General features: G+C 38.4%; 1 protein-coding gene across 1 annotated transcript in view; it reads right to left on the bottom strand.

Moving 5' to 3' along the window:
- LOC124722297 (gamma-tubulin complex component 3-like) overlaps positions 1 to 18,333 on the bottom strand; it is a 196,228-nt gene that overhangs the window by 49,744 nt on the left and 128,151 nt on the right. The window contains exon 9 of the mRNA XM_047247480.1: positions 9,280 to 9,633. Within this exon, the coding sequence (XP_047103436.1) occupies positions 9,280 to 9,633 (354 nt within the window). The remainder of the gene's footprint in view (positions 1 to 9,279; positions 9,634 to 18,333) is intronic.

An 18,333-nucleotide genomic window follows, 5' to 3' on the forward strand; every position in this document is an offset into this window, starting at 1 on the left:
AGGATGGTCAGATGCAGGACTGAACTGTCGTCCCCCTGAATGTGAATCCAGTGTGCTAACCACTGTGCCACCTCACTCGGTAGTTTGTTAATTGAGGGAAGTGTGTGATGTAAAAACTGCTGAGGTGGATAAAGGCATGAATATAGTAAGCAGGTTCAAATGGGTAAGTTGCATTTGTTATTCAGAGATGAACAGGCTTGTTCAGATAGACTACCATACAGCTGCATCAAAAACTAATTTTGTGTATCCAATTATTTTTTATAAATAGGTGATCTGTGCTGTTTGCCAGTCAGGTAGGTCTATTTGTTGCAAAGGAGATTACCAATAAATATCATTTAGGAAAGGAGCTAATTATGCAGTGTATTCCATGTGAAATCTAACTGGAAATACATCGTGACTGGAGCCTTTGTTTGCCTTGTGAAGTCTTAATTCTTTTTCCAATACTAAATGAGCTTAATTTATGAGTATGTGCAGAGATTGAGCATTGGTTCAATAATATCTGCATGCATAGGTGCATTTTAAATCGTGTTTTTAATATTTCTGCTTTCTATATACCAGCTTCAGCTTCAACACCAGGCAGATTCACAAAAGATGGAAAAAGATGGAGGGTTTGGATCCTCTGATCAACTTTACAGATGACTAGAACTTCCTAGAATTTTATGATAGATCTTTCACCAGAATGCAACCATAAAAATTATTGCAGACTTCACACACAGCACTTCTTACAGATGCTCAAGTTGCTATCAAGTTTTTTTGATCAGTTTCCCAGCAGTCTCCTCAGCAGCAAGAGAGAAGCAGTCCCCTAATTCTCAGATTATGGGGGTTTACTTAACCTGATAGATGAAAGGGCAATTCATCCAGAAAGATGTGCCATTCAGAAAAAGTGTCCTTTCCTATATCCTGGAGAAATGAAATGTAAAATTTGTATCTTTTGTTATGATCACCAGAACACAATTACTGCAGCAACTGCAGTTTGTAAGGCTTAATATACAGGTATTGTTTCAGAACATGCCACACCACTGTTTGAGGAAGCTGAAGTTCCTTGCCTGCCCATCTTTTGAGCTTCTGAGGATTCCATGTAAATGCGTCTTGGATATGCTCAAAATTTTCATCAGATTTAGGTGGCCAACCAGCACTATTTTCTTTGCATATGCCACCATGTGGAGGTGGCTTCTTGCAGAATCAATGGAGGAATGTACACTGCACGTGAACAGCATCTTGTCTTCATGCAAATTCCAACACACATTATGATTTCTCCTGTGGTATAGTCACCATATTGCTAAAAACAAACAACAGTGCAGCTGTGTCAAAACTTTAAACTTTCCTATATCCAGTGACATCTGCAATTTGGTCCTATCCTTTATAGTTTGTCTCAACTGAAGTCTGTTTCATCTTTCTTTCTTAATCACTTGGTCCACAGAAACATTTTGCTCCAATAAGGGGCTTTCAAAAAAAGCAAAAACAGTGCACCTCAAAGTAATTATGCGAATGGGCAGAAATATGTAGATGTAATGTACATGCACAGACAAACAAATGAACTTAATTTCAGAAAAATTGGATGATTTATTCAAGCTATAGCTTTGCAAACTGAGCAAGACACTAACACATTGATTCAACTCTGACCATTATGCAAATAGTTACTCAGCTTGTCATTGAGTAATAGAATTGTTGGAGGTCCTCTTGAGGAATATAGCATTAACATCTGTCCAACTGCCACATCAGATCATCTAGATCATGGGCCCTACCCATAATGGTCCAAATGTTCTCAATTGAGAAGAGATCTGATGATCTTGCTGGCCAAGGTAAGATTTGGCAAGCATTGAGACCAGCAGTAGAAACTTTCATACTATGCGGATGGGAATTATCTTGCTGAAATGTAAGCCCAGGGTGGCTTGCCATGAAGGGCATAGAATATCACCAGAATACCACTGTGCTGTAAGGAAGGGTGCCATGGATTAGAACCAAAGGTGTCCTGCTATGGAAAGAAATGGCATCCCAGACCATCACTCCTGGTTGTCAGGCTGTATGGCGCATGATAGCTCAGGTTGGTATCCCACCACAGTCCAGGTTGTCTCCAGACATGTCTTCACTAGTCATCAGAGCTTAATGTGAAGTTGGAGGACTTATCACTGAAGACAATTCTACTCCAGTTAATGAGATTCCACCCAATTACCAGTGAAGGACGTGTAACACATGCCTGGAGATGCCCCAGACAGTGATGGGATACTAACATGACTGTCACCTGCCATATGACCCAACAACCAGGAGTAATGGTCTGGGGTGCAACTTCTTTTCACATTAGGACCCCTTTGGTAGTCACTTGAGACATTGCTACAGCACAGTGGTAGGTCAATGATATTCTACACCCCATTTTGTTGCCCTCCATGACAAGCCATCCTGGGCTTAAATTCCAGAAAAATAATGCCCACCTACACATGACAAGAGTTTCTACTGCTTGTCTTCATGCTTGCCAAACCTTACCTTGCCCAGCAAGATCACTGATCTCTTCCCTACTGAGGACATCTGGAGCATTATGGGCAGGGTCCTCCAACCAGCTAGGTATTTTGACGATCTAAAATGTGAATTGGAGAGGTATTGGCACAATATCACTCAAGAGTGCATCCAACAACTTTATCAGTCAATGACAAGCTTGAGTAATCACATGCATAAGGGCCAGAGGTGAACCAGCGTGTTACTCATGTGCTGAATTTGTGAAGTTCTTTCTCTTGAATAAATCAGACAGTTTTTACGAGGTTATGATCGTTTGTTTATCTGTACATGCACACCACCTCTACTAATTTCCATTCCAGTGAAATAATTCCTCTGAGGTGTGCTTTTTTCTCATAAGAGCATATTTGGAAATATTAGCCAGTTGTTCATGGCAAATCGTTTATCATAAAATTTTTTACTAGTCTCACTACATACAACTCAGTACTTCTCTTAGAACTCTTCAACCTAGAAATAGTACGCTCAAATAATGAAATATAAGACAAAGATAATTTTACGTTTTTGTAACTACAGACAGCTCATATCCTCAAACTGGAAAAACCCAGACTCTAGATTTAATGAAGCATCCCAGTTCAGCCACATCTACAATGTGTGAAATTACTGCTACAGCTGATTTTAAAATAAAAGACCCTATTTTATTATGAATATTTACATTCACTTATGAGATACACTATTTTAGGAGGGCTGGAGGGAGGGGAGGTGGGGGAGAGGGTAGTAATATTTGCAGATTACTGGAACATGTGATGATATTCATACCTGTTGTTAATTCTAGAACATCCTGCAGAGACCGTTTTCAAAAAAACTTGATACTTCAAGAAGCATTTCACAATCTACACAGAGTAATTAATGGCTATTATCATTACCAGTATTTCTATTTTCTTGAAAATAATTGAAAACAAAAATATAACAACACTACATGTGGTTAATATTAACAGTGAAAGGAGTCAGACACATGGGCAGATATGCATTCTGCAACCTGCTACAGCATATTAGCTGTATTGTGGTTAACATGATGGTGTTTGAGACTGAACTGAAGTCCTTTGTGTTAGGCTGCTCCTCTTCCTCCTGTAGAGAGTATTTCATAGGAATTCTTGACAATGGTGTATTAAATATAATTAATATTAGCACTGTAATAATTTAGCCTTTCAAAAGCTAAGTTGTTTTATTGTGTATAATTTAAATAAAAAGGTACATTTTGGTCCTCTTCCCACATTCTAAAGAGCTCAAATAATATATCTCGTGTACTGAAGCTCCAGAAGAAAATTATCAGAAATACGTGCACTGCACAGCAAAGAGAATCATGTCGCCCATTATTACAGAAACTAAACATTTTGGCTGTCCCCTCCCTATATATATATATATATATGAGCTAATGATACTTCAAGCAATGAAAATAGAAAGTCGTGAGTAACAAAAGGAATCAAAATTTCTAGTGAGGGAAACACATTTCTCCAATATTGCTCTAAAAATACATAGTCACTGAAGAATTTTCTGGACTATTGTAAAGCCTACAAAAAAACTTATTTTAGAGTGATTAGACAGGCAAAACTTTTATGGAATGACAATTTCATAAGAAACTCTTCAAACAAAATGAAAACTATGTGGAAAGTTATTAAAAAAGAAACTTTTAGTTCAACACCTAAAAAGGAAAACATTACTCTAACACTTAATGACTCCAAGGTCACAGATCCATACACAGTTGTAAACAAGTTCAATGAATATTTCACTTCACTAGCAGAAGATCTCATTCAGGCAAACTGCAAGGTATTGTTCTTCAATTCCACCAATACGTCAAACAGCACTAATGCTACAATGTTTGTTTATGAAACAAACCATGATGAAATTAGGAACATAATAAAATTGTTACCCAATAAAATCTCTAGTGGCTATGATGAAGTACCCGACCTCATATTAAAGGTGTGTGCTCCCCATATAGTAAAGCCCCACTATCAACCATCTACAACCAATAATTAAAAACTGGCATTTTTTCCAGATGCTCTCAAAATAGCTAAAGTCTCACCATTACTAAAGAAAGGTTCCCCTGATTTAGTATCCAATTATAGACCATTATCCATATTAAGCATCTTTTCAAAAATCCTGGAAAAACTTTTTTATGACAGGCTTATAAATTTCACAAAAACCACGCACCAATCCGCATTCAGCAACATGGTTTTAGTAAATCTTTATCCACCCATACAGCAATTTTTGAACTGTTGGACCACGTACTGAAAATCAATTGACCAACATAATATAGCTGCAGGTATCTTCTTAGATCTCTCTAAAGCCTTTGACGTACTAGATCATAAAATACTGCTTGCTAAATTGGAAAGAAGAGGAATAAGAGGTGTGGCTCACAACTGGCTATGCTCTTACCTACAAAACCGCAGACAGAAGGTATCACTTCAATACAATATTAATGTACAGAATAAAATACATGGTGATTCGAAAAGAATACCACAACTTTAAAAATGTGTATCTAATGAAAGAAACATAATATAACCTTCTATTATACATCATTACAAAGAGTATTTAAAAAGGTTTTTTTTTCACTAAAAAACAAGTTCAGAGATGTTCAATATGGCCCCCTCCAGACACTCGAGCAATATCAACCCGATACTCCAACTCGTTCCACACTCTCTGTAGCATATCAGGCGTAACAGTTTGGATAGCTGCTGTTATTTCTCGTTTCAAATCATCAATGGTGGCTGGGAGAGGTGGCCGAAACACCATATCCTTAACATAGCCCCATAAGAAAAAATCGCAGGGGGTAAGATCAGGGCTTCTTGGAGGCCAGTGATGAAGTGCTCTGTCACGGGCTGCCTGGCGGCCGATCCATCGTCTCGGGTAGTTGACGTTCAGGTAGTTACGGACAGATAAGTGCCAATGTAGTGGCACTCCATCCTGCTGAAATATGAATTATTGTGCTTCTTGTTCGAGCTGAGGCAACAGCCAATTCTCTAACATCTCCAGATACTGTCTTCCAGTTACAGTAGCACCTTCGAAGAAAAAGGGACCAAAAACCTTATTGGCTGAAATGGCACAGAAAATGTTCACCTTAGGCGAGTCACGTTCATACTGAGTTGTTTCCCGTGGATTCTCAGTGCCCCATATACAGACATTGTGACGGTTGACTTTCCCGTTAGTGTGGAAAGTTGCTTCATCACTAAACACAATCTTTGAAATGAAAGATTCATCTGTTTCCATTTGAGCAAGGATAAAATCACAGAAATCGATTCTTTTAATCTTATCAGCTGCAGACAGTGCCTGAACCAATTTCAGATGATAAGGTTTCATAACTAACCTTTTTCGTAAGACTCTCCATACAGTTGATTGTGGAATTTGCAGCCCTCTGCTAGCTCTGCGAGTCGATTTTCCTGGGCTGCGAACAAATGCTTGCTGGATGCGTGCTACATTTTCATCACTCGTTCTCAGCCATCCAGAACTTTTCCCTTTGCACAAACACCCATTCTCTGTAAACTGTTTATACCAACGTTTAATACACCACCTATCAGGAGGTTTAACACCATACTTCGTTCGAAATGCACACTGAACAACTGTTGTCGATTCACTTCTGCCGTACTCAATAACACAAAAAGCTTTCTGTTGAGTGGTCGCCATCTTAGCATCAACTGACGCTGACGCCTAGTCAACAGTGCCTCAAACGAACAAATGTACAACTAAATGAAACTTTATAGCTCCCTTAATTCGCCGACAGAGAGTGCTTAGCTCTGCCTTTTGTCGTTGCAGAGTTTTAAATTCCTTAAGTTGTGGTATTCTTTTTGAATCACCCTGTAAATAACACAGTTTTCCTCTCGGAGGAAAGAACAATAAGATATGGTGTTCCCCAGGGTTCTGTTCTAGGGCCACTACTTTCCCTCATTTACATAGATGATCTTGTTGAACGTATGAGCTCACAAAAAACTATCCTGTTTGCTGATGATACAAGCATAGTGTTGACTGGATCTAGCCCTGAATCCCTTCAGACAATATCTGAAACTCTATGAAAAAACTTTCTGAGTGGTTTAACAAAAATTGCCTAATTGTTAATAGTGGGAAAACTGTATGTATCAACTTCCATTTAATTCCCACATCCAATCAAAAAACTATCTAAGTAAAGTTAAATAATGATAACATTGAAAATGTAAATGCAACAAAATTTTTGGGTCTATGGGTCCAACAAAATTTAAAATGGGACACACATATAAACAACTTATCAAAGAAACTCTCATCATTGTGCTATGGACTAAGAATACTAAAATCTACTACAAGTAAATCCACACTAATGCAAGCATACCATGTGCAGTTCCACTCATTGCTCCACTATGGAATCATCTTTTGGGGAAATTCAACTCACAGCACAAATATATTTAAACTACAAAAAAGAGCACTGAGGATAATCCGTGTCCTCAAAAAGCTGGAATCCTGTAAATGTCAATTTATAAAACTTAATGTTCTAAGCATCCCATCCCTATTCATTCAAGAAACAATCCTATTCACCAGGGAATACCTCTCAAGAACAGGCAAATTAATCCAAAACAATGATATACTCACTCATTATACCAGAGGGGCAATCTAATATTCATCAAATGTTTTCAAGGACATCATCATACCAAAAATATATAACGCATCTGGGTGTCGTATTACACAATAAAATTCCAGAACAAATAAAAACTGCTCCAGATCCAATATTTAAAAATAAACTAAGGGCATTTCTGACAAAGCACTCTTTCTATTCAGTACAAGAATTCCTGGAAATGAAAAATTATAAAGTTCCTTTGTAAAATACTGTGATTAGAGTAAAACATTCTGTAGGCAAAATAATAACCTAATTTCTACTATATACAACTATGTTTCAGTTTCACTTCCCAAAATTTTTTAACTCGCTTTTTGAATGTACAAGTACACATTCTATTAGTATTAAAACTTAATTGTCTGTGAAATCTCAATGTTAATTTCATGTTTAATGTTGTTTTTAAATGACATTGTCCTCCTGTTGTGTTTCCAGTTGACATTTTCACTATTCTGTAATCTCAGTGATTATTTGTGTAAATTTAAAGTAGCACTACATTGCCTACATGTTTCTTAGTTCCCCATGTAAATTGGAGGAGGAGGAGATTAGTGTTTAACGTCCCGTCGACAACAAGGTCATTAGAGATGGAGCGCAAGCTCGGGTGAGGGAAGGATGGGGAAGGAAATCGGCCGTGCCCTTTCAAAGGAACCATCCCGGCATTTGCCTGAAGCGATTGAGGGAAATCACGGAAAACCTAAGTCAGGATGGCTGGAGACGGGATTGAACCGTCGAAATGTAAATTGTTTGTATTCACTGTATGTGAAGTTACTATATTCATCAATGAACAATTTTGTGTACATTTTTTAAATGGCAGTCCATTGCCTATTTTTTTTCTCCAAACTACATATTTGTTAAGAAAAATGACTTGTCCTATATCATGTGTACTTTGTACAATATGTGATCCACAGGATAAATAAATAAATACAAATACAAATACACAACAAACTGGAATTGTTCACTAGAAACCAATTTGATCATCCATACAGTACAAGGAATAAAGATAATTTTATGCTTCCTGCCCATAGATTGAAATTATATGCTCAGTCCGCACAATATATGAGGATGAAAGTCTACAACAAACTTAAAGGCAAAAACATTCTAAACATGGAACTAGGGATACTGAAAAAGAAGTTACATGAAATTCTTATGCACAAATGTTACTACTCATTAGAAGAGTTCATGGAAGATGAACCGATAATTTGAGCAGAATCCAATCGCAAATTAGCATTATATTGTGGAAAAAAAATTGTCCATTATCAAGAAACATATTTACCTATGCTGGAAAATAAGAAAATATAGATACTGCTACACAGATTAAATATAGTTTTAAAAATTAATATTAGATTTTAGTTTGAAATTTTTTGTGTGTCTCCTGTACCATAATCACATGATTTGTAAGTGTATGTTACGAGAGTAATGAATCACAATTTGCCCACATGGCAGGATTCATGAAATATTAATGATAAGGTGTATTTTAAAGTGTACAGCATTCAGATATGAAGTGAAATCAACTAAGTTCTTGTAACTGCTGCTGATGAAGCCTGCCTGCCTGCCTGCCTTAGAAAATAAACAATTCCTTTTCATACCCATTGCTTCTGTAGATCTATGTTTGTTAGTACATAATATGACAGAGTTGCCACAAATGTTTATTAGAGCATCATGTAAAAATCTGAAGTAAATCAGTCAAGATCTCCGAGATTTTTGGTAACAAAGTTAAACAATGACCTGTGTTTATATATTAGTACAGATTTAATGTTAAGTACTATTTATAAAGTCAGACTGATAATGGAGCATTTCATGTCACTTATGGCTTCATGTCAGATCAGTATAATTCAGAGTCTGTGTAGGTATTTACATACCCACGGGCACTGTTCAGGTAGATCAGTCAACCGGGACTTATTTGTTTGAATGTGCATGTTCTGTACTATGTATGTGTGTGTGATTTGGAATTAAAAAACACTTTTTTTTTTTTTTTACTAATGGCGAGATTGAAGCAATTAAGTTTAAAGAAGTTTCTCACAATGCTAATACATTCCTTTCCAAAATGTTTAAAATTATCTACTTGGTAAGTTGTTTTCCTGATAGCTGACACAATATAACATACCCTAAGTAAACATATAATAAGATAAATATGTTATGTAGCTTTCATAATGGAGAAGCAAAGAATGGTTCATTACAACAATCGTTTTCCAACATGTTACCTGTGTTGCTTCATCTAGTAAAGCTCCTGCTCGAACTTTTGCTAGGAATGCATTATGTGCTCTAATAACATCATCCAAGCCTTCTGCTTGCTGCACTTCCTTGTTAAATGCCTCCCAGGAGCATTCCAATACCTCAAATAGGGTGTAGTACTGCACTTGATGTACGAAGTGCACCATTTCGGAAATTAAGAGATGTAATCTCTGCAATAAAGGCTTCATTCCAGGTAGACATTTCATCTGCTTAGCAGCTGTCAACTGCCGTTTGAATGCCAGGCTTAATACAAATTCCATTCTCTTAGCTCGCCAAAGAGCATTGAACAGCATCAAGTACGTTGACATATTCATAGCAAGAACCTGTACAGAAACCAAAGTATCATTTACTAGTTTTAGCAAGAGGTATTCCTTTACAAGTTTTTATTGCTTGAACTGTCTTTCATTACATTCTACATCTTAAGTAAAATTGTGATATCATTTCATGTTTCCATACTGTTGAGAAATTAATGTTGTATTTGCTTGTTTCATAAAAGATTATTTTACTTTTTAGGGTAAGATTACAAACAATTCGTGTATGTAACTACAAAAAAAACTTCAGATGACATTAAGCTCATTTAATTCTGAGAACAGGCTTAAGTCTTTATGGAATGTAGTGAAATGAGAGGGAGGACAAGAAGTCCTATATCCGAGTAACATGACTATTGATTTTAATGGAAGGGCTGTGAATGGTCACACACAGCAGGTATGCTTAACAATCATTTCATAAGTGAAGTAGGAAATATAGAGTAAGCACTTCAACAGAAAAATCAAAGCAGTATGCTGATAAAGCAACTCTCATGAAATTCAGTCATGTTGATGTCTCATCCAGCTATTCTGAAATGAAGAGTATTATATATTCTCTCAAAAATAGAAACTCATCTGGATTTCATGACATTTCTAACAGATTACTGAAGATTTGTTGCCATATAATAATGGATATCTTTCAACACATCCAAAGGAAGACAATGGCAAACCACCTCCACTAGGACCTTGCCCAGTACGGCAGTGCAGGTTACTGGCATCGTTCCCCTATCATCATCATCATCATCATCATCATCATCATAACCCATCATCACTAATTCAAGGTATTTTTTCAGAGAAATGAAGTATGTCATTGTTGAACCCCTTATAAGAAAGATAGCAAGAAAGATGTCAAAAACTAGCAACCCCTTTCACAACAGGAATCTTCCAAACTTTATGAGAAGGTGATGTGTTCTATTATAGTATCCCACTTGTGTGACACTAATAACCTCAGTAAATCAGTATGAATTTCAGAAGATTTTCTCCACTGGGAACACAATTTACACATTCACTCACGAAATTTTACAAGCTTGAAATAACAAAACAGCATTGGTTGGTAATTATCTATGATTTATCCAAGGCATTCGACTATGTGAATCACAATATTCTCCTAGTTAAAGTGAGGTTTTGTGGAACTGATTGTGCAGCCAACCAACAGTTAGTATCATATGTAATCACAAGAATGCTGGAAGTTTTACTTAATAATTTAACCAGTTTATGCAGTGGAAAATTTTCTGATTGTAGAGAAATAACCTATGGGCTTCCACAAGGCTCAATCTTAGGTCCACTGTTTTTCTTATCTGTGAACAATCTTCCGTGTGATATATAACAAGCAGAATTAGTTCTTTTTGTGGATGATTCTAGCATTTTATTCAACCCAAACACACAAACAGGAACAGAAGAAATGGAAATTAATGTTTTTAAAAGTATTATTGAGTGGTTTTCTGCAAATGGTGTCACTATCAATTTAAAAAAGAGACAACATATTCAGTTCTGGACATCTAAAGGTACTATACAAGGCTCTTCCAGCTTGAATGGCTGCCTGTGGGCAGCTGGTTGCCCACAGGTAGTAGTGATCAGCAGTGGACAAACAGGTAATGTGCAGTCAATCAGGCAGCCAGGCTGCAGCATCTGCGACCATACTGCCATGGCCTCACGTCTGCCAGCAGGGATGAGAAACTTTTCACACATGCACAGAATATGTGCAGTAGGGACACCTGATGGGTAGGCTTTATTTACTAACTGCACTTATGCCCATGTGAGTTTTTGATATCTCCTAAGCACTGTGCCCCATGGGATGTCACTGGAACAACTTCTACTACATCAGTTAGAATTATAGCACAAAGTGAGGACGTAATAAATATGGTGGGACCTCCAAAAATTTTTAGGTGTCTATACTGGTGAGAATTTGAACTGGGAAACACACATTTTGGAGCAATTAAAACAATTTAGTTCAGTCACATTTGCTTTTCAAATCATTGTAAATCTTGGGAAGTTGGAAATCAGTAATTTGACATGTTTTGCACATGTCATTAAATTATTATTAAGTAATAACTATGTACATATTTACAGCCATATTAAAAAAAGAAAGGAAGAAATAAAGAAAAACACCACCTGCAAATAGTCAGCACGTAGCTACGTTAACAGATGAATGTGTATTGTGAATGTAAAATGACGTGTTCCGCATCATTCTGATGAACTGTACAAATGATCCGAGGGATATGAAATTGATTAACCAATTAATCAACAAATAACACTACGTGTATGGCTATAAGTATTTCACAAGAGAGTACTCAAATAAAAAGTTCTTGGTAAACTTGTGTCAAACTTGGGTAAAATTGCAGTCCTTCAATGATGGCAGTCAGTCAGCGAAAGCTTGGGATTTTACCCAAATTTGATATGGCATTTTTACTGTTTTGCTGATGAATTTTTCCTCACAAATTTTTATCCACCAGTACAATTACTTCAAGAGTCTATGTGAAATGCTCTCTCCTGAATTCCTAAAATACAGGTGTGAGATATAAGCCTTCATTAAGTTAAATATCCCATCTATAGCACATGTTTCAAGAGAGATCTAGATAAATTAAGTGTCACATACAAAAGAAACTTTTAAGAACAATCTTACCAATATGTGTCAGAATATTAGAGGACTTTAAAAAACCACAAAGTTAATGAACATATCTATTTAGATGATAGAAACTGCCGAAAGGAAGTTTGTGTATCATGTCTTTCTGAGAGCCCTATAAATACAGGGATGCATTTGTTAGGTGTGTTGCAAGATGTCTTCTAATCTTCTGCAAATAAAATATCTAGAAAATAAAAAAAATCATCATCAAATCTTTCCCTGGAGTAATAAATCTATAAAATTTGTGTGCCACAGTCATTCTGTAACAAAAAACGTATTGCACATTCTTAATTGTGTTTGCTTTTTTGAATCTAAGGGGAGGAGAATCACACAGAGCGGTTTTGTGAAAGTTGGAAATATACTTTAGTGTGCCCCACAAGAAGAAATCTTGAGAAATGTGGTGCTACTCATTGGGAGTTCAAATATTAGATTGTTGATGGTACCCCTTGGGAAAATAGCAGGATAAGTTTGCCTGGAGGTCTTGGTTCAAATGGCTCTGAGCACTATGGGACTTAACTTCTGAGGTCATCAGTCCCCAAGAACTTAGAACTACTTAAACCTAACTAATAAGGACATCACCGTAGCAGTCGCTCGGTTCCAGACTGTAGCGCCTAGAACCATTTGGCCACTCCGGCCGGACTGGAGGTCTTGTCAGTGATGTGGAGGAGTCTGTGCTGGCAGCTATTTAACAAACTGCGTGCAATCAGTTGCAAATCATGGCTAATGCCAGGACGAATGTATTGCCTGTCACTTGCACTGAGGCCATCCTCAGTTATTTCCAGTAGTTGTCCAATTTGTGAAGGCAGCTAGCATCACATGCAGAGTGCAGACTAAGCTCACTATTTGTAGCATCATATCCAGAGTTGAATGAAATCTCTTATTTCTAGCAGTGTGGAAGATCTAAATTTGATGAGTAAACAATTCCATGATGACAGTGGAAGTAAATTTCTTGACTTCTGCTTTTGGCCATAAAACTGTAGGCTTGCCCCAAAATTTTTGAATTGGTTAACATAAGAAGAGGGTATGCATGATCCTAAGGCTGTGATAGCATCAGTGACTTGAGGGGTTATAAGAACCATTAAAAAACATAGGAAAATATTCTTATTTAGCACAAGAAACCAATATAAATTACAGAGTATCTGAGTACTCAACATAAAATATTCAGTGTTGGGGATGATGACGTGCAGCACAAACGGATAAAATTAAAAAGTGGCATTCAATAGAGAGAGAAGTATGTCCAGAGCAAGGTTTTCTGGGATGGGAAATGTCTCCCATGGTTTAACAGCCACATTAGGAAATTGCTACTTAACCATAGAGAGCATCATGTATTTAAAAATGACAAAACCCAGCTGTCAAACAGAAGCTGAACTAAGCAGAAAATGAGCACGAAGAGAGCACTGAATTATTTTGAAAGTAAAATTTAGCAAACTGGTGTGACTAACAACCCTAAAAAGTTTTTGTCTTATATCAAATCAGTAAGTGGATCAAAATTATTTATTCAGTCGCCTAGGGACCATACTTGGTACTGGAACAGAAGATGACAGAGAGAACGCTGAAATGTTGAATTCGATATTCCTAAATTGCTACATCACTGAAGATCAGGATACAGGCCGCCTTCCTTTCAATTATCAAACAAACTTCAAAATGGCCGATATGGAGAAGTAATCACACAATGAAAAAAGCAACTACAAATGAATGGTAGCAAAAAAGCATATCGATGAGATGAGATACCTCTAAGATTCTACAGACATTGTATGAAGAAAACTGCTTCCCTTCCACCAGCAGGTTATTGTAGGTCACTGGAGCAATGAAGGGTACCTAGTGACAAAAAAAAAATTATTGCAGCTCATTTCCGTTTTCAAGAAGAGTTGTAGGGCAGATGCAAACAGTTATATGCCTGTATCACTGACATCAATCTGTTTTAGAATTATGGAACATGTTTTATGCTCATATACACTATGTGATCAAAAGTGAACATACACTTTTCATATTAGGTGCATTGTGCTGCCACCTACTGCCATGTACTCCATATCAGCGATCTTAGTAGTCATTAGACATCATGAGAGAGCAGAATGGGGAGCTTTGCAGAACTCATGGACTTCGAACGTGGTCAGGTGATTGGGTGCCACTTGTGTCGTAGGTCTGTACACAAGATTTCCACACTCCTAAACATCCCTAGGCCCACTGTTTTCGATACGATAGTGAAGTGGAAATGTGGAGGGACATGCAGCACAAAAGCATACAAGCCGACATCGTCTCTTGACTAGTAGAGATCGCCGACAGTTGAAGAGGGTCGTAATGTGTAATAGGCAGACAGCTATCCACACTATCACACAGGAAATCCAAATTGCATCAGGATCCACTGCAAGTACTATGACAGTCAGGAGGAAGGTGAGAAAACTTTGACTTCATGGTCAAGCGGCTGCTCATAAGCCACACATCACGACGGTAAATGCCAAACGATGTCTCGCTTGGCGCAATGAGCGTAAACATTGGACGATTGAACAGTGGAAAAACTGTTCTGTGTAGTCACGAATCATGATACACAATGTGGCGATCAAATGGCAGGTTGTGGTATGGCAAATGCCCTGTGATCATCATCTGCCAGCGTGTGTAGCCCAACAGCAAAATTGGGAGGTGGTGGTGGTGGTGGTGTTATGGTCTGGTCGCGTTTTTCATGGAGGGGTCTTGCACCCCTTGTTGTTTTGTGTGGCACTATCACAGCACAGGTCTACATTGATGTTTTAAGCACCTTCTTGCTTCCAACTGTTGAAGAGCAATTCGGGGATGGCAATTGCATCTTTCAGCACAATCGAGCACCTGTTCACAAAGCATGTGCCTGTAATGAACTGGCCTGCACAGAGTCCTGACCTGAATAATATAGAACACCGACTTCATGCCAGGCTTCATTGACCGACATCATTACCTTTCCTCAGTGCAGCACTCCTTGAAGAATGGGCTGCCATTCCCAAGAAACCTTCCAGAACCTCATTGAACATATGCCTGTGAAAGTGGAAGGTGTCATCAACACTAAGGGTGGGCCAACACCATATAGAATTCCAGTAGTTCCAATGGAGGGTGCCACAGACTTAAGTCATTTTCAGCCAGATGTTTGGATACTTTTGATTACATAGTGTATTACAAAATTTTTGGAGAATGAAAATCTCCTCTATAAATATCAACTGCAGTCCACAAACAAAGATCTTGAGAAACTCTGTTTTCTCCGTTCTTCCATGAGATCCACTAATTGGCACTTGGGCTGATGCCATGTTCCTTTATTTCAGATAGTCATTTGACACAGTCCTGCAGTATCCTTTGATTTTAAAAAAAGTGCAAGGTTACTGAGTATCAGATTGGATTTGCGACTGCATTAAGGATTTCCTTGTAGACAAAACAGTACATCACTCTTAACAAAATGCAAGTGACAGATGTGAAGATAGTTTCAAAAGCACCCCTAGGTAGTGTGATAGGCATGTTACTGTTTACCAATGTTACTGTTTGCCATCCCACACACAAGAGCATCAGTAGGCACAAGGATTCATAGGAATAATTTTAAGGAACTTTAATTCATCCATGGAAAACACTGCTCACAAAACACTTGTTCCCTCAATTTCTGGGCAATTTCCATTAGTCTGGAACCCTTACCAGGTCATCGTGATAGAGGAGATGGACAACATCCAATGAAGAGTGGTGCATTTCATCATGGGCTTGTTTAGTTAGGGCGAATACATTACAAAGATGCTGAATTAACTCTAATGGCAGATGTTTCAAGAGACGCTTTTTGCAACATGTAGTGGTTCACCACCAAAACTGAGACAGTACATTCTAGGGAGCATCTGGCAACTCATTACTTCCTCTCATGAACATCTCACAAAATGACCACAAGAGAAAATTCAAGAAAGTAGAGCTAACATGGAGGTTTAATGACAATTGATCTTTCCATTCGCTGCATTTTATGAGTTATTGGAGAGCTGGGAATTCCACCTCCACTGTTTTAGGTTGCAGTGTTCTCCTAACAACATTTCTGGTAAGCAGCAGAGTGCTTTGCTTTTATCTTTAAGTAGTCATTTATACCAAATGGTGAAAAAACTGAAACCACTTTTGGACCCTGGTTAATTGTATTTCAGTAATCTCTGTGCACTGTCAACTGAATACCACAGTCAGCAGATGTGCCTTGCTGCTAGGCTCCAGTTGAATCATTGGCACTGGTACAAAGGTTGGGCTGTAGACTTGCAAAGTATCATACACAAGTGGAATTTCACATGGCAGAACTGTAAAGTTTCATACGTGCAACATTTAATTTGAGACTGCAAGGAAGGCCAATTCTAAGGCATTCACTAAGCCTGACCCTAGTCCAAGTGATTGGATTGAACTGGACGATATGGTTAAAGGGAGCAAACTATGAGGCAGTCAGTCCCTCTATCCTTTGTGTGTCGATCCAGGAGGAGTCCTCAGATAGAAGGGACACAGAAGACAAATCTTGATGAACCTGATTTTCACAGAGAATCAATAAAACCAAGAGACAGAAGCAAGTAGAAGTGAGAGAGGGGTAAGAGGATGAAGGTCGGTCAGCTACAGAAACCAGTTGGAGGTCCCAAGGACATGTTATATGACGAGAGACATACCTTCTGCAACTGACCAGTGTTTCCTCACCCTCCATTACCACAAGAAAACTAATGACATGAAAACGTTCATAAAACTTCAGGAAGAGAACAATGACAAGACAGAAAACCAATGACACAAGTAAAAGAATAAGGAGTATTAAAAAGGTGGAAAGGACAGGAGCTATGCCTGATCACTGAGCAAGATAGCCTGAAGGCTACTCATGGTGTCACTGCTGATTAAAAATGTCTTGTCAGTACAAGAACAAACATGATTAAGGGATCACACCACAGCCACCAATCCTGGAGAGAAAACACTACATCTGTGTAGCAGGGAGCATTGTTCATTCCACATTGTATGGATGTAGGCAAAACTGGTTCATCTGCCAGCTGTAGAGCTGTCAGTGTATACCAATTCTGAACCTGGAAATGCATCAAGGACAACAACAAACTGCTGGTGAAAAACAATGGGGTTAAGGTACTCTTTCAGTCCAAAGGATAGGTTGAGACTGATCCAAGGATGGTGTACACACCATAGGGGCATATGCAAGGGCTCCTTGATTAGAGATGACAATGAGGGAGAAAGTATAAGTTCAGAGCAGAGACTGTGTATGTGAACTCTATTGTGACCCCACTCCTGGGCCACTGTAGTGGTAGGTGGATTTCCCTATCAGGAAAGAGGATATGAGCATTTGGACGTTCATGGGAGCAGTAAACATGTATCACATAGCTGAGGAGCACTTATGGTGCCTGATCTGTAGAGGAGGGACCTCTGCCTCTGAACAGGCTGTTAACAGAGCGGTCTGAAAGGAATCTGTCACAAGTCAAACCCCTATGTGGTGTTTTGGGTCCAGTATCCACAGTACTGAAGGCAATACCAAGCCATATGTCAGATATGGATCACAGCTTTGTAAAGCCACCGAAGTGTCGAGTGGTCTGTGCCCCAAATGGTGTTACTGAAACAGCAAAGGGTATTAAGGTTTGATTAGCACATTCACTTAAGTTGGAGAAGATGGGGGTAGCCACGTCACACCATCTGGGCAACAAAGATCAGATTCGGAAAGCGATATGACTCCACTACATTGACTAATTGGTCATTGATGTAGAGTTATGAGTCTGGATGGGCCCTGTGATGATGACAGAAGTGCAGACATGTCTTGGTGACTGAAAACTAGAAGCCCCAGGTGAGAGCACAGGCCTGCACTTTCCATATGGCACCCTGCAGTTGGAGTTCAGCAACACCTACAGTGGAGGTGTAACAGTAAATGCAAAAATCATCAGCATACATGGAGAGTGACACTGTAGACCCAGCAGCTGCATTTAGACCATTGAAAACCACTGGAAAAGGGCACTATCAATACAATGCCCTTTGGGACATGATTCTCTTGTATATTGGAGGTACTGTGGGAAGCACCAACCTGAATCTAGAAAGTATGGCCTGATAAGATACAATGATGCCACGTGGTGTCACAAGCCTTTTTCAAATCGAAAAAG

Source organism: Schistocerca piceifrons, chromosome X, assembly GCF_021461385.2.
Source record: "Schistocerca piceifrons isolate TAMUIC-IGC-003096 chromosome X, iqSchPice1.1, whole genome shotgun sequence".
Taxonomy (NCBI): domain Eukaryota; kingdom Metazoa; phylum Arthropoda; class Insecta; order Orthoptera; family Acrididae; genus Schistocerca; species Schistocerca piceifrons.